This window comes from Branchiostoma belcheri, unplaced genomic scaffold (assembly GCF_001625305.1).
Source record: "Branchiostoma belcheri isolate BF01 breed outbred unplaced genomic scaffold, Haploidv18h27 scaffold16, whole genome shotgun sequence".
NCBI lineage: Eukaryota > Metazoa > Chordata > Leptocardii > Amphioxiformes > Branchiostomatidae > Branchiostoma > Branchiostoma belcheri.
This window is the reverse complement of record NW_017803046.1, coordinates 753,637-778,807: the sequence shown is the minus strand read 5'-3', so window position 1 is coordinate 778,807 and position 25,171 is coordinate 753,637. Positions and strand designations below refer to the sequence as shown.

The window sequence follows — 25,171 nt, the reverse complement described above, 5'->3', positions numbered from 1 at the left end:
GCACCAGGGACAGGGAAACACAGTCAGCACCAAGGACAGGGAAACATGGTCAGCACCAGGGACAGGAACACAGTAAGCACCAGGGACAGGCAACTGATTGGTAAATACTAATTCTATTAGCAATGCATGACAGCTTGCATGTACTAGAGTAAAAACTGAACAGTGTCACATACTTGTGCAATCAACCAGAGTTATGGGTGTGCTGGCAATGTTGTTTCCCTCAAACGTCTCATCCAACTGTCCCTCCTGCCTGCCTGTTGGGTCGATATCCCTACTGTCAACCTATACAGGGAAACAGAAGGGATTTAATAAGCACCTAATATGCAATACTTTAAGATACAAACAGTTGAAAATAAGAAACTTGGGATTTTTGTCCTTGTCTTGTGCTGTCAATCAGCTGTCAACTTCAAAGCAGCTGAAGTTAACCATCCATTTAAGTTATTAGCTAATTAGAAAATTATAATGATGGTGCATTGATGATACATTTGTATATCCCAGGTCACGTAACAATGACAAGATAACCAAGTACAAATTCAGGACTGTTCAGTTTATGAACAGTACACTTACCACATTGCATAAAACTATAGAAAGGAGCTGGATTTTAATGTTGTAAAGCAAAACTATATAATGTATGTCCCAATACAGATAGTTCAAAGAACTGTAGGTTAAGTTTATTGTAGTAGTCTTGTATTATATTATTATGGCTGCTACGTGTATGTTTAAGAAATACTGTAACATTATTCTGCAATTTTGGCTGCAATTGTTTGTTTTTTAATAAAACCACTTCTCTCTTATTTCTCTCTAACAGTAAATCACCTTGACAATAAGATACATCTCCCTGCCACAGTATGTTGCATAGCTTTCTTGGCTGAACTGCAGGGAGCCGCCGAGATCCAGAGTCACACCATCACTCAGACCACCCTGGAGATGGGACAGTACTGATGTCTTGTCGTGGTGGATCATGGTGTCATCCATGTCCAGGGTTCTGTCATCTGCAGTACAACAAATCAGTAGAGTCAAGCGTGTTAATCAAGGCAAAAATCTCAAAAGTTGTCTTATGATTATGGTGACTTTAGAAATAAAAACTCAGTCTGTATTACATATTATATAAAATACTACAATGTTGTATTTCGTATCACGCAAGGTTCCAGCCCAACCTGTTGGAGGGCTGGGTCTGTGGGTGATAGAAAATACACCTTCAATTTTTTATACCTGACATTTCAATGCAAAAATGTGCCAGAACTTGGTATTCCCAAACAATAAATCATAACAACATCAATCCCTTGTCCAAATCTGGTGTTTGAATGTTTAAAGTCGGCACAAATGGTGCACACAAAATGCATTTGAGTTATTCTATGGAACTTTTCAAAGCCTGCGTGATAAAACCGTGTGATATCACTAATTATAACACGGGCTGGAACACACATATTGAACATTATCACAGCCCAGGTACAACATAAATTTCTAATACAGTGGGCAGATTAGTTTGATTTGATAATGATACAATGGTCCCAATATGCTACCTGATTATAATGCATCCCTGACTAATTCTAATGACTGACCTGACAGGAACAAGTCAAAGTCAAAGTTGCGCAGGTCTCCTGACACACTGGAGATGACATGGTTCTGCTCCGTCACGAGGACCTCCAACATCATGGCAAAGCCTGCTGGGTACTGGAAACTGTACTCTGCCACGCTCAGACCAAAGTTGGTGATGCTCAGGTCAATAGTTCCTGTAAGAAACCAGAAAAATACACAACTGTTACCACAAAAAAACTTTCTAAAAATGTATGACAGTGTAAGTATAGAGTACGTCGGTGAAGGTTAAATACCCACCTAGCAGGTAATAAGGTACACCAAAAACAGTTACACACAAGCAACTGGATTGATAATTTTATGTATTATACTGTTTTGTGGCATCAGTACAAAGTTGTTCCATGTCAAATGTCCATTCTTCTTATTCATCAATGAACCACCCTTCAATTATTGCATTTGAAGCATAACCGTATACTTGTCCATATATTGACCTGGATCCATGAAAATACATTTAGCCGGTATATCAACTGCTTGTTCCTTTCTGAATACTTACAAAATTTCCACAGCTATCTCTAGCATTAGAACTTCTGCCTTTATGGATTAAAAGTTTGTTTATATTAACAGTCGAAACTTTGAAAACAATTGATTAAAAATTAACTGAAAACAATGGTCCATTGTCAGGATCATGTAAATATGAAGACAATAATGAGCTCACCATCACTGACACACACAAACTCTGCCGGGACCCATTGCACATCATTTTCTGGCACAGCCGTGAAATCAAGGTCTGCCACCTCCGCACTGGACCCTCTGGACAACCGTACTCCCAGGTGTTTCAGCTGTTTGCAGGCGCTGTCAGCTGTGTCCAGTTTCAGACCTCCCTCCAGGGTGATAGCAACTGATCTGAGGTCTATAATGTAAAATATACCACAAAGTTAACATATTTACCATGACAAAAAGGGGTGTTATGGAGATCGTATTTTACATCTTTCTCATATTGGTCTACTATATTCGCCATGTTGTGACAGCATTTTCTGGCAATGTTTGAAAACTTGCACATATTTTTAACAAAGGATTTTCTTTACATATGCTTGAAAATAAATGCTTAGCTGCGCACCTTAGTAATCATAATTGACTCTCAGTAATACTAAGTCTTGTACTTCTTGATGTGTGCAGGTGAATGCTGACTCACCTGAAAAATCTGCCATCTGAGCATCCTCTGGCTTTGAAGTCATAGACCCTTCCCAGTCTAGCGCAACACTGTATGTTTCCTGGGGAAAAAGACATCAATGAAATGTGACATATGAAACCATAATAATTCAGTCAAAGAATAGAATAAAGATTTATCTATATTTTTGAAGGTGGAAAGGTGGTCTTGAGATTAGGGTAACGTTGTTGACTCAGAATTGGAACTTTGGTTCTGGATTGGAATCCCTAGCAAGCCCCATTGTTGGTCCTTTGGAAAGCCATTTAAAACCTATTTCCTCAATCTGAGTCACACTTGACTCAGGTGTATATGATTGAGTACCTAGCTTTGGTTCGGGATGTCCTCTTGGTTAGGACATAAAGCCAAAGGTCCCATGTTTAAACCCTTGGGCACCACACTTAATGAAAAGAGCAGGGGTCCTTCCCAGTGTGAGTGGTTCAAACATTACAGTCTGGTCTCAGGTTTGACATCTTGAAGAGGTGATATTCACCAGTTATGTCAATCCTTCCACAAATGTGGTAAATCTTCATATTAAATACAGATAAATATCTAATACTAGATGTACCTACCATTTCATCTGAAGCTGCCAACACAGACAAGTTGAAGTGGTGAGAACTGTCTGCAGCTGTGGGGCAGCTGTCGGCGTGACAGGTGACTGTCACCTGCACCTGGACAGGTGTGAAGACTCCGTTCCACAGGTACCGCTGGGATGGGTAGAACTTCAGGAGAGAGACACTGAACACATCTACAGAACACAGGAGTGGCATTTAGCAAAAAGGTATAAGGAAAATAGTACAATTATAACCAACTCTCTGCAAAACTTTCAAATTGATACTTTGATACAGATCTCCGACATTGCAGTCACCTAGGCCTGCCACTTAGGCAGCAGACCAATGATGATTAGAGAAAAAAAAACATTATTATATTGAACAGAAAGATTTTGCAACCTAACTTTTTTATGCCATAAAAACAGGCTACAAGAATCAGTACATTAATGTAATATGGTACTGTGCTGCAAAAATCGAATAGTAGGTACAGGTCCAAATACCTAGTGTGTGTGTGTGTGATCAGTAAGAACCGGTGCTATATCAATATCAAATTAGTGAATAGCCAGATAGTGTGACAGTGTTAACTACACTGAAAGATCTGTTTTTAATATGTATTAGTTTCATAACTGCCTTAGCTCCCTCTATAGTTGTCAATTTGGTCAGGCTTGTGTCACTACTGAGGAAGACCAGAGTGATTGGTCGAAAGCTCTTAGATGAGAACATTTACCTTTGTGTTGGAACAAAAGTTTTAACTTCAATTTACGAAGTTGAACACAGATGAACTTTCATTATAGTTAAAGACATTTTTGTGGAAGCAACTTTACCTTCTGGACACGTGAGCTCCACTGGTTCATTAGTCACTGCAATGTTGTTGTTCTCATCCAGTTCATGAGCTGTGTTGTTGGAGTCCAGTTGTGCAATGATGTAAACCCAGCCACAGTACCTACGGTCTACATCTGACGGAATGTGCAATCCTGTTGGGAACATCAACATGTAGATTACGATTGCTGGAACATTGTCTCAAATGAAGGTTGTGTTTCGTACATTGATCTTAAAAATTGTGGTAATCATATCATTCAACTAATCAGAGGCATGCTATTTGGGCTGCAAAAATCACCATGTCATCTGCAATCCACTGATTACATTGTTTGCGGTGTTCTAGCCGGGTTGGGGGAAAAACCTGTCCAGTCTGGACTGGTCAAGGGGGTGGAAAAACCTATAGCTATCCAGTCTGATAAAGGGTCTGCATGGGGTCTAGGCTTTATTTTGATAGAAAGTCCAAATAGCCTCCAGGGATTTTTCTAGAAAAATTTAGCATGAGGGAGCAGATCGCAAGCATGACAAGGAACAAAGCGACCGAGGGGGGATTTTTCAATAAGAGTAGCCACTTAGGGTTCAATCTGGAAATTGGTATGAGGGAGCTGGCTGGTAACATGAGGGACCAGAGCGGGGCCCTTATTCCCCTGTTTAGAAAAAACCCTGGCCCTCTATTCAAGACACTACTATGTTGAGACAACGGATACGACGTGAATGTGTGGCTGCACATGAAAAGGGGACACAGATCCATTGTCCATCCTTTACTTTCATGTAACATGTACCTGCAATTAACCTTCTGGCAGGAACTTGCAATAAACTTCCTATTAAAAGTTAATAATATCAATGATGCAGAGCCTGTGATTCGATTTACCTGAACCTGTCCTTGTTCTTCCGCTCAGGTCCAGGCGGTTCTCGGTCTCTGTGAGGGCTGATGGGAAGGGGCGGCCGTGGGGAAGGGGGTACTTGAGGTCAAAATCCTCCAGGGGATCCAGCTCTTCATCAAGGGACAGCCACAGTTTGTAGTTAAACGGTTCTGAGGAAAATGGCACAGGTATAGTATCATGAATAAAGTCTGAAAATATATTATCCTGCTTGCATCTCGAAAACACACTCCCCTTTGACCCGCTCAACACAAAAGGCACCACATTATGCACTTTACTCCTTACTGGTAGCCCCTCCCTTCCATACTCTACTAATTTCTGTTTGATACAACTGTTTTCAATTTCATTTTTCAGTCTGGAAATTATCATATTCATTCACTTTACGTTTATTGGTGCACCAGCCACATTCATTTTCATTTTTTTTTTAAGTTCGTTACATTTTGTATTTGTCATTTCAACCAGTAGATTGTAAAATTGTAGTACATGTAGTTAGGATAGTCACATACTATAATGTTAATATCATTTATTGTCATGTTACTTGCAATTTGCCTACAGACAAGAACTTGCCATAAACTTTATATGGGAGTTTACCGTGTAGGGGACAAAACTGAAAGTGCTATTGTAACTTGGATGACTTACTGACAGCTGCCCCGAGGTTTACCAGAACTTTCCCCATCAGAGTGAAGTCCACAGCCACGTTGGGAGTCAGTGGTCCTGTCACAGAGATGGCATCAGCCTGGATGTCAGCTGAGGCTAGAGAGGGGGACAGATAGATTATTCACTATGTTGAATCATGAACATGGAGATCAGCGATGTCATCACGTGTTTCCCTGTCCCTGGTGCTGACTGTGTTTCCCCGATGTATATATCCTACAATATCTTACAATATACATTAATCCAATATCTATGTCCATGGTGCTGAAATGACTGTTACATTGCCCAATGGTACTTAACCTATCACCATCCTCAAAACTTTTAATACATTTTATCAACTTACCACAAGAGCAGCTTGGGCGAAGTTGCAGTGCTGCATGGTTATTAACTAAGATGCTGTCACTTTCAGATACCACCACCACAACAAGGAACCTGTCAAAAAAGGAAAGGTCAAAATGTTCTGAGAAATGACACAGTATATGAACATTTCAAACATTCCCATTAAACTGTGACAAAACGAGTGGTCTAGCCAGCCTAAAATTTGTTTACGTCATGTGAAGTTTGTTTCAAATAACATAATGACAAGGATTGAAATACTGGCTGCATGTGCACCTTAGTGCACCCAAATTCAGAGCTATGCACCCAATTTTTTGTGGGTGTCTTTGACAAATGAAGGAACATTGTTCTACATAATAGTTCAGCTAAAGAATGATATTGCAATTCAATACCACAGCTGCTTATTGTATAAGTTTTCAATAAAGTTTTTTTGTAAGATCTCAGTTCTAAAATGACAAGTGAAAAGTATGTTAAAGTAGCACCCACCTGGCAGCATCACAGTAGGATTCAGGGATGGTGATCTCAGCTGACAGGCTGTGGAACACAAACGACTCCCCCTGCTGTTGAGTAGCATACTGCAGCAGCCTCTCACCTCCACTGTGCAGTGAAGTTTCAAATACAAATAGTTTCATCAGGTTGATAAGGCATAGGATATTGTGATTTTCTTCACACAACCAGTATTGCCTTGTTCCTTGCTTATGTTTTAGTGTCTATCAGCCGCTAGTATGTTGGCTACATATAGCAGCAAGAAGCAGAAGCTCTGAGGAAGGTGTCTTGTAAGCAAGGTAAGAGACAATACTGGTTGTGTAAAACAAAATCCCAATATCAAAAAAAATTATCATTGAACTGTACATTAAATTTGTCTAAAGGATTTGGCCTAAGCTAGGTCTAACACTGAGATCTCATTCTTCTTTTCATATACTAAGTACAAAATTTGAATGATGTATAATAAAAGGACAGCGTCACAAAAACATATTAAACCTTCTTGGCAAAGGTAAATACTGGGTATTGTACAACAAAATGTATACAATAGTAAGGTTGCTAATAGTTTTCACCTGAACTGGATGCTGGTATCAAGGATATAATCCTGGCTGTCCAACTTCTCATCACTGGACAGGGCCACCCCTATGTCGAAGTTGGTTTGTTCCACAGAAGCCGGGACGTTACTCGGGCCCACGTTTGTCACCGTCAGGTCAAAGGTGACATTTGCTGGAGCTCCTTTCCAAATGTAGAAGGTGGATTGCTGGAAGTTTGCTGCAGAAATGCTGTACACATCTGTTGGGCAAAGATAAGCACAAAACCTTCAAGAATAACAGTTACAATAATCATAAATTAAGCAGTTTTCTCAGAAAACGCTCAATGAAACTCAGTTTTAAAATTCAAAATCAAAATTAATGAGTCAGCACAAAAATGTAAATCCATGAATAGTTTCATCTGAGGTTGGTAAGTTACTGAATAAAGAAACTCTTTTTCTACAAGACTTAGTCAACCAAGACAGTGTTTTATTCAGCCGATATTCAGGTAGCCATCTGCCACCTTCTTCAGGGCAATTGTGACTGGTTCACATTGCACTGCAGCACAGCTGTCATTTCAGCTATAGATTTGTTCCATTTTACAATCATACCCTGCAACCATGTAGATACAGGCATCTACATGTATAGCAGCGACACCTGTGCTGTGCAATGTGAACCAGTCAGAATAAAATGCTAGTCTTTCTTTTATGTGTAAAAACAGACTCTTTGTGTAAATTTTTGACGTCTCTATCTAATTTTATAATAAATATTTCTATGTTACATGTAACATTACATATTATAGTAACTATAATTGAGTCTCTAATTGATTGCACTGCTAACCATTTGGACAGCTGATATCTATGGGTTGAACTTTGATGTTGTTGCTCCACAGTTTCTCCTCTTCAGGCTTTGTGTCTCCGGCGATGACACCCACATACCATCGGCCGCAACGTATGGAAGGCAGGATAAAGCCTGGGGTAGACAACAGGGAAATGATGATAACTTTAAATTTGTTGTTCCTGCTGCTATAATATACTCAGCATACACAAGTACATTTGTTGTAGCCTGATGTCCAGCCTTGTTAGCTTTAATCCACTGTTGTTGGCTGGGTAGCAGATCTTGGGAAGCGGACTAAAGCTAACAAGGCTGGACACCAGGCTACATTTGTTGTACATGTACCTGTTTAATTAACCTGTCAATGTATGGTAGTTAAATGTAGAATTACAGCTGCATAGAATTAGATTCCAATTTTATGGTGACAAAGCAATTCCTTAAGTATGATTTCTGCAGCATTTAGCAAAGTTTTAAACAAAAGTAAGATCACGCTAATTTATACATAAGATGCAACAAACACAGCAAAAGTATACTATCGGCCTCTCAAGAGTCAGTCTGACCTTTTCCATGGTCAGATACGTCCACAGTTGCCTCTGGCATGATTTCCTCTTGGATGACGTCCATTTGCATTGAGGTTTTTGTATATTCAAGACGCATATCTGTCTCATGGTCAATCACCTAAAAAATTCAAAAATACAAAATTTTTAATATTCAAATATTTTGCTCTTACAAATACTAGGCAAGGATACATGCACAAGACAAAATCAGAATGTGATTAAGTAGTATTATTGACAAGTGTAAAATGCTATTATTAAGATACTGAACTACACTAATTTTTCTCTTATGAATATTAGGTAAGGATACCTACAAGACAAAATCAGTCCTGCATGTCACAAGTAGTAATTTTGTAAATGGTATAACTGTAACTAGACAATTTACGAACTACAATTTTTTTTGTTGATTTGATTACACATCTGTGTGCACATCAATTTTTATCTGTTTCCCAAGGACAAAGAGTTTTAGACCATACCTACAAAAGGAGCGAATATATGTCATAGTTGTAAAAAAGGGTATTGGAAAATGATACTAATGTCATAAAAGGCCAAAATCAGGAAAAGAAGAAAATGTGAAGAAATGAAAATGAAGAGTCTATTATTATAATTGCCATACCATACTCTGTGTGTTTAGGCATTTTAACCTTTATGACCACGTAGATTTCATAATGAAGGAAACTTTTGTGCAAAACGTTTTTTTATTTGCATGCTCGCATCAGTTTTGGGGTTCCCATGATGTCATTCATATTATTAATCAAATCAACATGGCCTTACGAGTACTAGGTAAGGATATATATAAGACAACATCAGTCCTAACTTGTGATAAGACCGTTAGTGGTAATTGTGTAAGTCCCACATACTGGATTTTCAGACAGGTAAATGTCCCAGTCCAACATGTATGCGGGAATTTCTTCAGGTCCAGCATTCTTCACCTGATTTGATAAGAAGAAGATTACAATCAGAACAAAATGAAGATCAACATTCATTTGTAATCTTTAGACATACCACAAACTAGATTCATATTAAACTTTATGACAAATGTAGGGGGAAACTAATCGGAGACTGAAGTTAATGTGTGGCAGCTAGACAGGTACTTACATATTAAAGATTGTATATAGATTTTAATATATATTGAATTACTGTGGAGTTAATGCTGTTAAACAAATTCAGAAAAATGATGAAAACTATGTTGGTAAAATCCATATTCATTTTGAATAAAGTATATCGATCCAACACAAAAGGAAACACCATCGATTTTCGGTCGAACTCGTCAACCTACATTTCAATATTCCACCATCATAGTTCAGAGAGGGTTGCTGGGCCCTGATGTAAACTGACTCTTTTTTGGATACAGAGCAGGATGCTTTGTAAAGGGGTGTGAAGGAGGCAGTTTACATCAAGGCCCTGATCAACCCTCTCTGATCTGTGATGGTGACAAAAGCCACTTTGGATTCACTCCTGACGTCATCACACTTCTGGCTTTTGGAAAGTCAGCGAAGTGAATCATATTACACAACATACATTCGATGAAGGTTAACAATGTGGACCAAAAATCAATGGTGAGTTCCCTTCTGTGTTGGATCAACATTAAATTTTATCAATATAGTCCACAGATAAAAATCAGATTACCTGCAAAGTGTACGGAATGAAGGACGTCTTATCCTCGGTGTAGTCAACTCTGCCCATGAAGCTGAAGTCTGTCACAATTGAATCTGGTTCCTCAGAGTCTATAGAAAAATTTGATAGCAAATATTGACTTAGAAATGCAAGTAATATGATGAACTGTATTGTATAACCATTAGCAGCTACATGTACAAGGATTTCAAGGCAATACATTTTATGATTCCTATTTCCAACTTGTGCATTATTGTCTTACAGTTACTTTGCAGATCTGTATTCTATACAACCATAATATTATAGTCCCTCAGCGTAATACACACAGCTTTGTAAGAGATATTACAAAATTTGAAATAATTCATTTTTTTATTGTTTTTCACAAAAAAAGACAATACAAAGGACAAGCATGGCACGAAACACAACACAAAGTAATTAAAACTTTATGTTTTTTTAATATCTTTTGTGGATACATTTAGCCCTGCATTCTTTTAAATGAGACATGTTTTTTCATACCTGATGAAGTAAAGAAATAGAAATGAAATGAAATAAAATTAACTAAAGCTGTTATCCTTACCTAGCTGACAGTTGACTGGCACCAGTAGAAAGTTATTGCTCATTGAGTTATCTACTAGGCCAAGAGATGGACTAGGCTGCACTGTGATACGGAGGTGGTCTACACTCGAGCAGTCTCCCACTTCTACAGTCAACTCTGTCAAGATGATCATGTCAACAGTAGAACCAAGTCCACTGAATCCTCTTTCTGCAAAGAGAATTACAAGTCTTAGAAAAAATGTTATCTAGAAAAAGTGTGATTAAATGTTGTGATCTGTTTTAAATGGACAAAGTAAGAAATGATGAATCAGAATGTGTGGCAGTATGTTTCAATATCATATTATTCAGAATATTTTAAATTTTCCTGCACTGAAATTGCATTGGATGCCTTAAAGACTAATTTAAAAATATCACCTACCCAGAGTATTGGCAGGATGGATTATGCCATCTGTCCAACTTCCATCTATTGTTGTCAGATTGGAAACTGTAGATAAACTCTCATCTACAAGTTCAACCTGAAAGTATTGACAGCAATATAATTATTATCATGAGTTTGCTTTTTTAGAAACTTTTACGGCTCTCAGTGGCAAATGTGCAGAATCTGATGTTGGCACATTGACGCACCAAATCAGTAAGTATGTTTTTGGCACACATTTACATTGTAGATAGGTTAGCCTATTAAGAGGCTCGTTGGGCATCACTCCACTGTACAGGGAGGGAAGTCATGTAAAGTGCCTTTCCCAAGGGCACAAGATCAGGGCATGGTGAGTATCAAACTCAGAACCTATTGGTTCCAAGTCCAACGATGTAACCATTGTGCCACCGATGCCAACACATATCAGCTCAAGTAATTCATTTATCAATAAGTACATGACATTGTACATAATTTGTTAATTGTTTATTGACTACTTATGAGGGCAAGATCTAAAGGTAATTGGGCAGTGCCTTTCTGTACAACACTCCATACAGTGTAATGAATTGTCAGATCAGCACATAGAACAGCACCTGTGCCAAACCCGTAATGTATTGTGCATAGCACTTCGGCAGAATTCGCGTAATAATATATCTATCAAGGTTAACATCCCTTCTATAGCTTCCAAAGGTTGTCTTGAAAAAGATATTGTCTCCAACAGTCAAAATTCTGATGCAACGTTGACCAAGCATACAACGAAAACTGTGAAAAATTATGGTTCCATCCTGGTGCAGTATGTTCTGCTGATGTGCTGATCAGATCAGATCAAATCAAACTCGTGTGATGTAAACTGACCTGAAAGAAAAAGTTGTCCCCCAGATCCAAAGGTGGGATGTTGCAGTCCTCCATGCCACAGGCCACTTTTACAGCAAACTGCACTGGAGATGCCACTCCCTCCACCAGCAGGACTGGTCCATTGTCGGGCAAGGGGGTCAAGGAGGCAAGGCTGAACAAATCTGGAGAGGGGAAAAAACTTTGGTCAAGACCTCGGAAAAACAACACATTGATTCTTGATTTGACTAAGCATATAAGCACCTGTCATACATTCAGAAGCTTTCTCCAAACATAAGCCAACCCACACCTAATTTTCTATACAAATCGAATTTGAGTTGAATTTGAGTCAACTTTGACTGCCAAACATGACCTACTCCCAAACAGTAGCCAACCATGGCCGATGTCCTATCTGAGGGACGTCCCTAACCAAAGCTAGGTAGTACTCATTTTCACCTAATCGATGAGTCAAGTAAGAAAAGTTGTGTCAAGTGCCTTTCCCAAGGGAATGGATGAATGACATGGCAGGATTCGAACCCAGGACCTCTTGGTTCTGAGCTGAATACTGCCGTTACACCATATCACCACACTGTCTTCCACACAACATGTAATTTGTACAGCTGTAACCTCACCATCAGGGCAGACAACAGTGACTTGTTGCTCTGCGAAGTTGTTCAGTTCCAAGGGCTCCTCAATGACATCTTCAGAGTCCAGCCAAAGTATGGCCCAGACAGGGCGACAGTACTTCTGGTCTTGTACATCAAGCGTTATCCTCTCAGTCAGGTCAATGTCCATGCCTGCAAAACAAAACAAAATAAAGAAAACAACTTTTTCTATTCTTTTTCACTTCTTGTTTATATTTGACATTTATTGTAGGCAACTTTTAATACCTAATTTAACTCTTTACAACGTTAAATAGACTAAGTAGATGCCCCTGTCACTTTATACATTTGAGAAATTGTAAATTCAACTAGTATAATTTATATAGGAACATACAAAATGTAGAAAAGGTAGCAAATGCAGAATATGACTCTCAGTCAGTGAAATTACATGTAGTTTAGCATTACAGTAAGTTTCTGTAAAACTTTTACCCGTGCCACATGGTGCATAGGGCGACGCTCGTCTCTACAATGTAGCTCAGTAGCGCTTGGGCCACACAGTAGTGCAATCACTACAGCAAGGCGATTTTGGTATTGGACAGGTAATGTGTTTAACTACGGTAACCAAACTCTTTCCAAAATGCTGAGTGCTAAGCAGAGAAAGCAGTATGAACCACTTTTACCATGTTTAGTAAGACTAAGGCGGGAATCAAACTCACAACCTACTGAATGCAAGGCCCACCCACTTGGCCATCAGTGAAATACATGTATTATTTATTATATCATCATATCATAAGTCAAATATCACTCCCATATCTACACACCATGTGTGATGGCCATTGTGTTGTTGAAGGTGTCGATGGCCAGGTCATCTTCATCCCAGAAGCGATCCAAGGACAGGTACAAGGTGTAGACAAACTCGTTGGCTTGGATGGTAGGGGCGGAGGGATCTTTGCTGACAGAAGCAGTGATCCTTGCCAGGATTTGGCCATTTGGATGAATGACTTCAGGGATATGAAGCCTTTTCACTGCCAGATCACGATAATCTACGTGGAAAGAGGCAGATATGATTATTCATGTTCAGCAGAGCAGAGAACGATAAAAAGGCATGCAAATAATGATATAATTAATATATATTATTACATCATAATAATAATAGTTGTTCTTCAAGCTCATACACCAGCAGGTGAACCATTTTTGAACTTGACCTTTAATTCCACAATCCTTACTCAACTACCAAATACATAATATATATTATATATCATGAAGATTCATCCACAGTTTCTCGAGTTCTGCTGTTCTGCTGTGTTTCCCTGAATGGAGGTGGTCTGCAGGGTCTGTATGTATATTAAAATATACATACAGACCCTGCAGACCATGGCCACTCCACCAGGCACCCCCCCCCCAAAAAAAACATTATTACCTTCTGACTTGTCAAAGGTAATAATTAAATAAGACTTCTCTCTTCTCTTCTCTTCAGTCCTAAGAATACTGAACAGTGTAATCCCATCTAGTATTGAAAGCATCTTTTCCAAATTTCCAATTTCCATAGAAATTCATGATGTTTCTAATGTGTAGGAACAAAGCGTAAAATTTTACAACTTGAGGTTTGCACGTAGTGTTACACATTGTGGCATCTGACCTTCCTCCACACACAAGGCAGGTGGAAACTCCACAGGAATGACGTTGTTGTCTATGACAGTTTCCTGCTCAGGCACCATCGGTCCTTTCTGTACCCGCAACAGGAAATGCCTGGTGATGGAGCAGACCACCTGAGGAAAAACGTTACAGGAGAGTTGTAACAATCCAACAGTGTAATTTCCTTCATCATTTTACTCTTCATTTATAGTCTTAGACTAGAAAATAAAATTAATGCAAAGTTGCCAAACTTCCAATACAATTTCAGGGCAACAAGTCAAAACAAAATATTCTGAATGAGGAATCACCAGGGTCCATAATATCGCCACCTTGAGAAAAAGTGTGCTTAAAGATATTTTTACTGCAACATACCCTAGGTATGTACATTTGAGGTGTGCAGGAGTGCATACCATGTTGCATTAAATTTATCTTAAAGCACACTATTTCTCAAGGACAAGGTGGCGATATTATGGACCCTGGTGATATTATGGACACGGATGTGCACCACTTCAGCCATTTCTCATCACATTTTTGTCATCTCGGCTATTCCGAGATCAGGGTGCGCCAATGGCATCGTGCATCGTTATGTCATTCTTACTCTGTATTTATCGCATTCTGTTGACATTTATCAAACTTGTTATGCTAGAACAGTTATTTTCCAGACAATCAGGAAGAGATTTGGTGTGAAGATGTTCAAAACTTATGCTATGGCCAATTTAAGACCAGAAATTGGCATAAAATCTACATTATGCTGTTGCACTTGAAAAATGCCAGTTTTTGAAATATGCTTTTAAGTAATTTGGGAACAAAAAAATGGAATAAAAAGATTTGCAATATGTTCAGACATGCTCAGTCTGATATGTTTTGCAAAAAACCTGATGATGATTGGAAATTTCTCTTTTCTACAGCGCATTTATCAATATGTTGTACACGTTATGTAAAATTCATATTAAATTAACACATTGCAATTAAATTATCTCCCTGTACTAAAAAGGATGGTGATAGAACTGGCCATTTTGCATGTTATGCAAGGTACATCCATATATGACACAAAACATGTGTTTTTATGTTGCTTGTCCTTTGGGTTAATATGGCTGGTGTAGTGTCCGTTGCTCGGTAATAACTTAAAATAGAAAAGCTGTGGGTGCATATGATTTCAGGTTTTGAAACAGCTGAAGATGCTGACTTAAAACACAGTAGCTATTTCAGTCTATTGCTGTAATTATATGAAATACATTTGTACTAGTAATGTCAAAAAACCTCAAGGGTGTAGTGTCCGTTGCCATGTAGTGTCCGTTGCCAAGTATACCATATAGGTACATTAATTACATTTTGTTGCAATTTTTGAAGTAGTTTTGTCATTTATGACATAATTATGTTATTTCTGTAGCATATTGTCAATCCCTAAATGACAGGTCGTGCGAAATTTGGTGTTCTTGTCATGTACTTGATTTTTTAGAGTCAGTTGCCGGCCACATCTGAAATGAGTGGGCTAAGTTTGGAAGAGCACAACTTTTGAACCAAACGTCTCTATCCAAAAATTTAAAAAGTGCAATGTATGGCAACACCTCTAGTGCGATTTTCTGCACTGAAAGTAGAAAAATATGAAAAACTTGAAAAATTGGCCCAAGTGCAACCCTTTGATGCACCCTGATCTCGGAATACTTTTAGTGTTGATTTAGCTAAAAAAGCCATATTTTTTTAATACAGGCCATAAATACAGCCTGAGGAGTAGCTGGAACCAGCCTACGATTAAAAAAACATTCAAGCAATTTCTGACAGTCAGCAACATCACATTTTTGCTTCACAGATATCAGTGAGCTATTAATAATGGAATAGGATTGACTCAACTTAATACAATTTAAAAGAAGGACCAGAAAATTTACTGAAAATCCAGTTTTTTCACCCTAACATTGGGAATATTTACATTTGTACCTTTGATGATAAAATCATTTCTACAGGAGGCTGTACCTAATGGAGGTTGTATATAAACTAGAATTTTATTTGGATGTGTATGATGCAAAAAAGTAGACTCCTTCTTCACCTTATCAAACATGTCGCCTCTGAGAGAACCCTTCACCCCCCTCAGATGGATGGTTTGTCCTGCTTTGATGGGCTTGTAATACTCCACTGGCAGAGTCCACCCGTCTAAGGGACTGAGGTTGGTGTCCTCTCCGTCCCTGTACATTCTGTCATTGCTCGCATACAGCTTGAGGAGGAAGTTCTCTGAGTTTGGTGAAGCTGAAAAAAAAATTCACAACCTTTTTGATATTTGGCATCCAAAAGCCTGTCTTCACACAATATTGTGCATTTTGTACATTGCACACTATATCTTGCATTCAATTCACAAAGAAATGCACTAGGCTCTGGTGACAGATTAGATGTCTGCTGTAAGGTGACTTTTTAATTGTAGAATTGTAAATTTTTACAGTTTTCAGTGACTATTACATACTTATTGTATGTTTACCTAAATCACATACGGTCTGCTCTGTTAATTCTTTAACTCAAACACATTCACATAATATCTAATATGGTGATAGGAGTCTAAATCCCACCTACTATGAAATTGTAACATTATATAACCCAACACCAGTTACCATGGTGACAGACTTCAACAAATCAGGACATTGGCCAGGTCAGAGGTCAGTGTTTGGAGAAGAAGAGGAAGAAACTGAGAAAAAACAATATGTTTTCCTTCAGTAAACATAAAAAAGAAATTGACAAAGGCATGTGTCTCACCTACTCCCAGGTCCCTGGCACCCCGGTACTGCAGCAGTACATCCAGGGTGACCTCCAGACTAGAGTCTGCCCAGATGTACCGCTGTACATTAGGGGGGTTCAGGTGGAGGGTTGCTCCTATCACGTGGTACAAGTCTGTACACAACATATAGGACTTAGTTACTTAGTTTATACGCTCCATCAAATAGATAAATTCAATATTTATGTTAAAATCTAATAATAGATAACCCTTACTAGTATGTACAATGTATATATATATCCAAGAATGTTTAAATAAAAAACAATATAAGTTATACTTCAAACTCAACATGTTGATTTCTCTGAATTTCTATTACCAATGAAATAAATATTCACTGCCTACAGCAATTATTGTTTGAGTGTGTGTATATAAATAACTTTGAAACTAAGAGATGTACCTTTCTGGCAGAAACACTGGATGGGAATGGTGAGTTGGTTGTTGTTCTCATACTGCTCACTCAGTATGCCATCTGTGAAGCACAGTTAACTTCATTTAGGAGTCAGGAACAACATCAACATAATGGGAAACCACAATACATTCCAATACTTTAGCTGCAGCTATATGTGATACTTGTTTAAAAAAAACTCTGTATTTATTTACAACATACATGTACAGGTACAATGTGCATGTATCAAATCATTAAAAGCCATTTTAGCATGTGCTAATTCCATGTTGTGTGCTGCTTGTACACCTTCAATCTTTCATCTGCAAAATAGCTTAAGTCTGCAAGACATGAGTCAACCTATCTACTGTATTACTGACACATCTGAAAAAGTTATCAGAATTGATACAATGACTTCACCTGCATCGACCACCACAATCAGGTAGGTGTCCCCACAGTACTTTGTCTCAGTGCCCAGGGCAGGGATGGTCAGCTGATGTCCACTCAGGTCGAAGGTGAAGGACTGGACAGGGTCAGCGTCTGGGTCAGCGGCCTGAGGAGCAGGGCCCAGTACCTGGTCCAGCTCAGACATGGCAGTGTCTTCAAACATGTAGGCAAACTAGAGGGAACAATGAGTAGTACAACATTTTATTGACAAAAGTTCAAGAAGAGAGACAGGCCTTACACTAATTACAGGGCTTGAAATACTTTTTTCTGCATACCAGAAATACCAGAAATACCTGCGAAGGTGCATTTTGACCTGCACTATATACAATGTATATAAGGTGTATATTAATGATATTATGCAACCAGTATTTTGAGCCCTGGCTTACTTATATCTACATGTAAGTATGAACCAGCACCATTACAGTGTATATTGCACATCACAGTGAAAGCAGCACACTATTTCAGCACTATGGACAGAGATAAGTCTTACTAAAAGAGTATCACTTCTGTTAGTATTCAATCTTTTCAACAACAAGTAAGATTTACTAACTTAAAGCCTGTTACAATCCCTACCCAAGTCATGCCTGCCCAAAGACTTCTACTTTCTCTGCTTAGCATTCAGTATTTGGGAAAGAGTATGGGAGTTAAACACACACAATACCAGTGGACTAGCTGTAGTGATTGCACAACTGTGTGGGCTACAGAAACGGAGATGGGCCATTAATGGTGTAGGAAGGAACTTTTTTTAACATCTGCAAAACTCCCAGCACCCACCTCAAAGTCTGTGTGGTCCACTGTGTCGTCCTCAGACAGGTAGAAGTTGATAGAGAAGGGGTGAGCGCTGTAGTTGTACACGGTGGACCCCGTGATCACCGTGTCCAGGATGAACACAAAGTCCCGCGGGATTCCCTCGTACAGGACACTCTCCCCGTAGATGTTACTCAGTTGCAGCAGCCTTGGAACAAGGTCGATGGTGTCTGAAGGTCAGAGAAACATAGCTCAACATGACAATGTTTCTAATCATTCAAATCCATCCTTGCTGGACAGGTACAAATTAGCAATTTAGTTTTACAAATTTCTTACCACGACTATAAAATAGATAAACTTTAGTATTTTGAGCCAGTATTTTGAGCCCTGGCTTACTTATATCTAAGTATGAACCAGCACCGTTATATTGCACATCACAGTGAAAGCAGCACACTATTTCAGCACTATGGACAGAGATAACTCTTACTAAAAGAGTATCACTTCTGTTAGTATTCAATCTTTTCAACAAGAAGTAAGATTTACTAACTTAAAGCCTGTTACAATCCCTGCCCAACAAGCAAAAAGCTAGGTTGCCTATCAATATTTCAGGTTGCCATCAACACCTGGTTCAGCTGTTTAATTTGGAAGGCAACAACCCATTATAGCCAGGCCACCTGTAAAGGTATTGCTAACATGCTGGCCAAGGTGGGACACAGTTTATTTCAGAAGCTGTAAGCTAAGCTGCTGTACATCTTGAAAAAGGTTAAAGTGTATACAATCTTGCATAAAAAAGTCTTGTGTGCCAGGCAACCTGTGGTCTCAAATACATTATGTACGTCTTGCACAGAAAACATGTCTTGTCTGGTAAGAGTGGAACCTTGCTAAACTTTTTCCACCTCAATTGCTTTCAATATCATTCATCCTTTCTGAAATCTGACTGGAGTTGAAGTTGATGACTTACCCCTATTGCAGTCAAGTACGTCTGTCCAAGGAATGCAGACTCCATCGTTGGTACTGTCCTGGTCACGGATAGGTATGGGCAAGTTCTCTCCTTCGGTATATCTGAAACCAGAAAGGCATTGTCAGGGTTTCAATATTTCAAAGGACGTTCTACATCTGAGAGAGCGTCCTTGATATTTCTTATTCAATGATGATTCTTGCCCAATTACTTTTTTGTACCCAGTGTTTTCAAACCAACAAAAGATTTACAAGTCATGTAATGTGAGTGCAGTCAAAAAGCTCTTTTCAGGATTGTCTGTACAACCAAGATGTGAACTTGCAGTGAGACTAAGGAAAATCATTGTTGCATTACTGTAACAGTTGTGTTTCTGGTTGCAGAGTGCATGCGTGTGTGAGTGGGTGCGTGTATGAGTGAGTGAGAGTGAGTCAGTGAGTAGTCAGTGAGTCAGTGAGTACCGACCTGACACAGATATACTGGGCCTGCTCACAGGTTGCTCTGGGAATGTTGATAGTCGCCATGGCTGACACAATGTCAACAGTCTGCCCTTCAACAATGTCGCCTGCCAGCACTCTCTCATTTTCTACACCGTAAGTCACCACAGCCGTTAAATCTACGTCGCCGTCAGTGTCCAAAGTGTCGTCCTGCGAGACCCAGAGTTCTAGCCCCAGGTTCAGCCTGCCGTCACCGTGGGCCAGTAACGGACGGCCATTGTTGACGATGGACAGGCCAAAGGTCACGACGGCGTCGGTGTCTCTCCAGACTAACCTGGTGTTGTGAGGTTGGAGAGTGAAGGAGTCTGGGACGACGGCTAGATCTGGTGGGAGACAACAGAACACGATTTAGATACAACATTTTGGATACTAGTATACAGTACTCTACTAATACATTCAGAAACGTACCACGAGGATACTTAGTGAAAGTCTGAATCCTTGAAGGATGGAATATCAAGTTTCACAATTTTAGGATAATATTACTGTTGTCATGGAATGCAACTTTAAACTAGGCATTCAATGTAATTTCAGGGACGGCAAAATAGAAAAATATTCTAGATGAGGAAGACTTAGTGATATGTACTCATCGTCTGCCATTTCCTTGCACATTGTTTCTTTCATGATTTCATACTTGAAGCATAGCACAAAAACAAGCTGCCTGAGGTGTCTCTTTATTTTTGAGGATGTCAGCCATAAATAGCCTATGATATAAAATAAGCAACCATTTTCTGTGGTCCACTGTTTATTGTGCTTGTCGAAAAGAGGTACGGAAATTTTCCCGGTACAATGAACCTGTAAATACTGTATACAATGTCTGTCTTCTCTGTTGAAACCAGTGGAAGATTAGCTCTTCAGTGACCTAAAACTGGATTGAGATCACGTTCACTTACCCCTGTCACAGTTGGTTCGAGGGTTTTGCCCTGTGTTCAGCTCAACACACCCAGTGTGGTCGTCGGGATACTGGTCATCAAAGTCAGGTAGGGCTGAGTTGTTGTAGCTGATGCAGATTTGCGCAGTATCAGCACACAGACCTTCTGGGATTTCAAACACTGCATGCACCCCTGAAGAAGAAGAAAAAGTTAATATTTTATTTATTAGACTGAGTCATTATTTGCAAAATCATGCCAGAAGGCCAATAATATATTGCTTTAATTTACAGAGTCAAAGATACATTATCATCATTATGATACAATACAGTAATAGAGAACAGACAGGGGAGTCTGGCTGCAGAAGGTTGTTTCTTTCCCAGCTCGGCCAGTCAAACTTCAAGGTGGCAAAACTCCCCTGGCAAATATTAGAATTCCTATATAATGGCCAGCGTAGTTAGTCTGGTAGAGACTAGCTTTGATACAAGAGGGGTTCAAAATGGTAGAAACTATGTCACATTTCGTCAAATGTGTTGAGTCAACACCTGTACATCCTCATACATATTATGCCAACTCCTAATCAAACTACATTTAGTACATGTATTAGGAACATATAATAAAAATTATCAAACACCTGTAAACTCTGTGAGAGTGTTGTGAGCTAAGGCCTTCCTTCCATGGCCCTGCTCCTGACTGAAGGACACCTCAGTTTCCACCACTTGTAAAGTCACTCCATCTGATCCCACCAGCAACACCTGTCATTAGAAGTGTTCTTGAATTAGAAAACAGTCTTTTTAAGGGGCATTGTGTAGCATTTTTGCACCAAAAATTGAAATTTTTAAAATTTACTTCCACTTTTCAACATTATGTATTTTTGAAACAATCTCACATTTCTGTCATTTATGTTTGGCGCTAAAACAGCCCACACGAGGGTCAATCAGTTTATTACAATTGTCACACGATCTTTAGTGATGTCTAATGTCCCTTGCAGTGGTCCACCCAAGAAAAGGCTAGGTTCGGCAGGTTTTTGTTGGGTCGGTCGGGGAACAGGAAACACAACTTTTTTTTCCTAGGCCTTAGTAATATCTTTAAAAAAACTGTTTTACACAATAATTCTTTGAATGTGTAAAAGTTCACCTGCAGGGGAATGTTAGTCTGTCTGCCAGCTGAGTCAGGTACCATGGAGCCCAAGTTGGTGACCTTGAAATCAAAGGTCATGTCAGTGGCAACCTCCTCATAGATGACGTTATCAGTCTGAGGCACGGCAAAGTTGGTGACGTCGGTGAACTCATATCCTGGAAAGAGAATTATTGAACTCCTGTGACTTTAAAGAGGGGTACTAACCTTATATATTGTGATAAACATATAAGAAGGCTTTGTTTGTATTGTCTTTTATATGAGAATATGTCATCTAATAAAGTTTTTGGGAGAAATAGTTTTTAAGACAACTGATTATTTAGAAAAACAATCAAACTCTGATAGATGAGTCATCAATGCCTGCTATATAGGGAAAGGATCGGGTGAAAATATTGAATCAGATGCAAATATTTCCTCTGATCGTTGAATTTTTTAATTGACAATTTGCAAGTTCTTTCCTTTCGAGATCATTCATGGTCCATCATAATAATTATACAGTGTATAAATAATGTGAAAATGAAAGTATGCATCTGGAGTAAAATTTATATGATTCTTGTTGGTCAGTCCAAGTGTTTCAGCAAGCATCTCAATCGTGTTCAATGGTTACAACATTTAGGGGCCAGGGGGAAATGCACAACTTTTGCTAGTAGACTAAGCTCAGTTTAATGGCATCACTTTCCACATCTTTACATGTCGATATTTGTCCATCAAAGATGACAGATTGGGCAAAATGTTTGTCCATCATGAGCAGAAAAATTCTATCAAACATCAGAAAGACGGACACTACAGTAGCTGGAACACTGGTCTGTCCATAGGAAAAGTACTTACCAGCTCCATTGCAGGTGAAGACCACCTTCCACCATCCAATGTTGTTCTGAACGGACCCAGACTCGGTTTCCTGGCTGATGTCTGTCAGCTCTGCACCTAGATACACGGACTGGTCACAGAACTTCTTCAGCGTGGCCAACCGGTCGTCAGAGAAGGTGTACTCTCCACTCAGGTCAACCTGTGAACAGAGAAAAATGTCCAGACTAAGTATGATGTACAAAATGACATATAAACTGGTGGACATACCAACTACTAAGTACCAGGTAATACCAGCTCAGAAAAGAACAAGAAATAGTCAAGTACCATGAGAGTTTTCAACCAAGGATTGAATTGTTCAAGTACAGTAGGGGCATCATCATTAGGTAGTTTCATTTCATTTCATTTATTTATTTTACCAGCAGAATACACTCAGGTTACATTAAAAAACCTGTTTTTCAGGTAGTGCTTAAGGGCATACAAGTACAAATACTGACAAACATTATACATTACAAGAAACAGACAAGGAACAGGCTTTAAACAATGTTTAGAGTTAGATGTTCAAGGGTAAGGTGTAAAAAGTCGTTTAGGTGTAATGTAGCCAGCTGCTGCCGCGCCACGTGCCTGCGAAGCTGGTGTGTTACACCAAAGAGTGGTTATACCAGCTATATAGATACAGAGGACTAGAGTTAGATAATTGTATGTACAGTCATGCACATTGGAGGGATTTCTTAGCTGGAATTTTTAAACCTGCTGTGTGAGACAAACAGTGTCAACAAAACAGAAAAAAATACTTACTAATAAGATAAATCCCATAACATACATCATACAATCAGTCATGTATATCATTATGATAAATCATATAGTATCAGTTAAGCTGTAAGGTGAATAGAGTGTGTAGTACCTAGGTACAGGAACAGGTAATTACAGATACACGTACCTGTATCTGAGCAATTCAACAAATCAATTTTCACTTGTTCTTCTTACCTCCTCATACCCTGCACTGTAGGCAGCTTGAAGAACACTTTGTTGCTCAGCTGTGTAAGTCACAGGGTCCAGCTCCTCTGCATCCTGGTGACTGGTGCTCATCTCAGGAGACAGGAGCAACTTGAACCCAAAATGTGCAGTGCCTATAAATGTGAAAAAAAATTCAACAATCATGTTTGAATGTGACCCAAAAGATGTTTGAATGTGCCATCACTGAGAGTGTCACCCTGTTTAAATCTATGATGGAAAATAAAAATGAAAATAAACTAGAAAGGCCGACATTTGCTTTGGAGCAAATGTAGCGGATGGCTTCACCTCATTTTACGACATGGCAGGGAAAGAAGGAGAAACACAAGAGGAAACTAGAAAGGCCGACATTTGCTTTGGAGCAATTGTAGCGGATGGCTTCGCCATATTTTACGACATAATCAATTTCAAGAAATGGCAGGAAAAGGAGAAGAAGAAACACGAGGAAAAACAATATGTCTTCACCACATAGCAATAATCAATAAACTGACCAGCAGACAGAGAGGCTGCATCTCCCAGCATGATAGCCACAGTCAGGTCATACTGTGCCGTGTCCCCGATGTCGATGGTGTCTGCATCATCAGCAAGCTCGAAGGTGACAACACTGAACTCTTTCTTATCTGAAAAAACAATATAATTATTGACAAGAATACGGGCTTGAGGAAACAATGGGGCATTTGAAATCCTTAAAGGGGTTTTTATTGTGAATTAAAAAATGCTGAAATCTTTTATTGTGAATTACTAGCAATGCTGAAATCTTTTGTGAATTAACAATGCTGAAATCTTTTAGTTTTTGCCTACTACGGAGGATGGCAACCAGGCTAGAAATCTTTTTTATCTGAAAAAAACAACAGTTGACAGGTATACATGTATGAACTTGAGGTTATCTTGGATCATTTGAGAACCATTAGGGAGTTTTTATAATTGTAAATTTTGATAATGTTGAATTGTAAATTGACAATGTATTTTCTTAATTATCAATGTACATGTGTGTACATGTACATGACAATAATAATAATTATTTGTATATTGCACTGTGTGTCTTATTAATTGTATTTGTATGTACCGGTATGCCTAACGTTTTTATTTTCTCCCCTGCAGGGTTGACCCTTAATAATAGTCTATGACTAGACTGTTGTAAGCCAAACTAATAAAAAATAAATAAAAATATACAGTAACTTTTTACCAGAAGTGCACACGTCAGATTGGACCGTGATGTCGACCACTCTCTCATTGTTTCCTTCATCCGTCTCCTCCACCACCCGTGAGTCATCCATCACCACTTTGATGGCACTGTCTGGCCCACAGTACGGCAGGTAGTCATAGATGGGAAGGACAAATCCCTCCGTGTCACCTAATCAATTATAGCGAGAATACACACTTAAGTTATGTGACATTCGGTTGGGTAATACAGTTGGATTACTCTAAAAATCTGTTGTTTTCAACTGCACGTCAAGCTGTTTAGGTCATAATCCATGAATAAGATTAAATCTGGGAGAATTACTAGACTAAGTATGTTTTCTTTTTTACCTTCCT

The 25,171-nt window shown here is 39.0% G+C and overlaps 1 protein-coding gene across 1 annotated transcript in view; it reads right to left on the bottom strand.

Moving 5' to 3' along the window:
• Positions 1-25,171, bottom strand: part of LOC109465872 — a 121,128-nt gene that overhangs the window by 68,891 nt on the left and 27,066 nt on the right. The window contains exons 29-64 of the mRNA XM_019763361.1: positions 24,822-24,989; positions 24,127-24,255; positions 23,609-23,751; positions 22,646-22,823; positions 21,818-21,975; positions 21,315-21,435; positions 20,705-20,875; positions 19,783-20,137; positions 19,324-19,424; positions 18,390-18,592; positions 17,589-17,787; positions 17,184-17,255; positions 16,768-16,902; positions 16,073-16,269; positions 14,033-14,162; positions 13,215-13,436; positions 12,424-12,588; positions 11,816-11,976; positions 10,967-11,063; positions 10,571-10,756; positions 10,009-10,106; positions 9,240-9,311; positions 8,386-8,503; positions 7,832-7,963; positions 7,034-7,253; positions 6,465-6,575; positions 5,986-6,074; positions 5,628-5,741; positions 4,979-5,140; positions 4,116-4,265; positions 3,313-3,488; positions 2,729-2,807; positions 2,252-2,446; positions 1,563-1,733; positions 817-992; positions 174-282 (exon numbers count right to left, since the gene is read on the bottom strand). Coding sequence (XP_019618920.1) covers positions 174-282; positions 817-992; positions 1,563-1,733; positions 2,252-2,446; positions 2,729-2,807; positions 3,313-3,488; positions 4,116-4,265; positions 4,979-5,140; positions 5,628-5,741; positions 5,986-6,074; positions 6,465-6,575; positions 7,034-7,253; positions 7,832-7,963; positions 8,386-8,503; positions 9,240-9,311; positions 10,009-10,106; positions 10,571-10,756; positions 10,967-11,063; positions 11,816-11,976; positions 12,424-12,588; positions 13,215-13,436; positions 14,033-14,162; positions 16,073-16,269; positions 16,768-16,902; positions 17,184-17,255; positions 17,589-17,787; positions 18,390-18,592; positions 19,324-19,424; positions 19,783-20,137; positions 20,705-20,875; positions 21,315-21,435; positions 21,818-21,975; positions 22,646-22,823; positions 23,609-23,751; positions 24,127-24,255; positions 24,822-24,989 — 5,463 coding nt within the window. The remainder of the gene's footprint in view (positions 1-173; positions 283-816; positions 993-1,562; positions 1,734-2,251; positions 2,447-2,728; positions 2,808-3,312; positions 3,489-4,115; positions 4,266-4,978; positions 5,141-5,627; positions 5,742-5,985; positions 6,075-6,464; positions 6,576-7,033; positions 7,254-7,831; positions 7,964-8,385; positions 8,504-9,239; positions 9,312-10,008; positions 10,107-10,570; positions 10,757-10,966; positions 11,064-11,815; positions 11,977-12,423; positions 12,589-13,214; positions 13,437-14,032; positions 14,163-16,072; positions 16,270-16,767; positions 16,903-17,183; positions 17,256-17,588; positions 17,788-18,389; positions 18,593-19,323; positions 19,425-19,782; positions 20,138-20,704; positions 20,876-21,314; positions 21,436-21,817; positions 21,976-22,645; positions 22,824-23,608; positions 23,752-24,126; positions 24,256-24,821; positions 24,990-25,171) is intronic.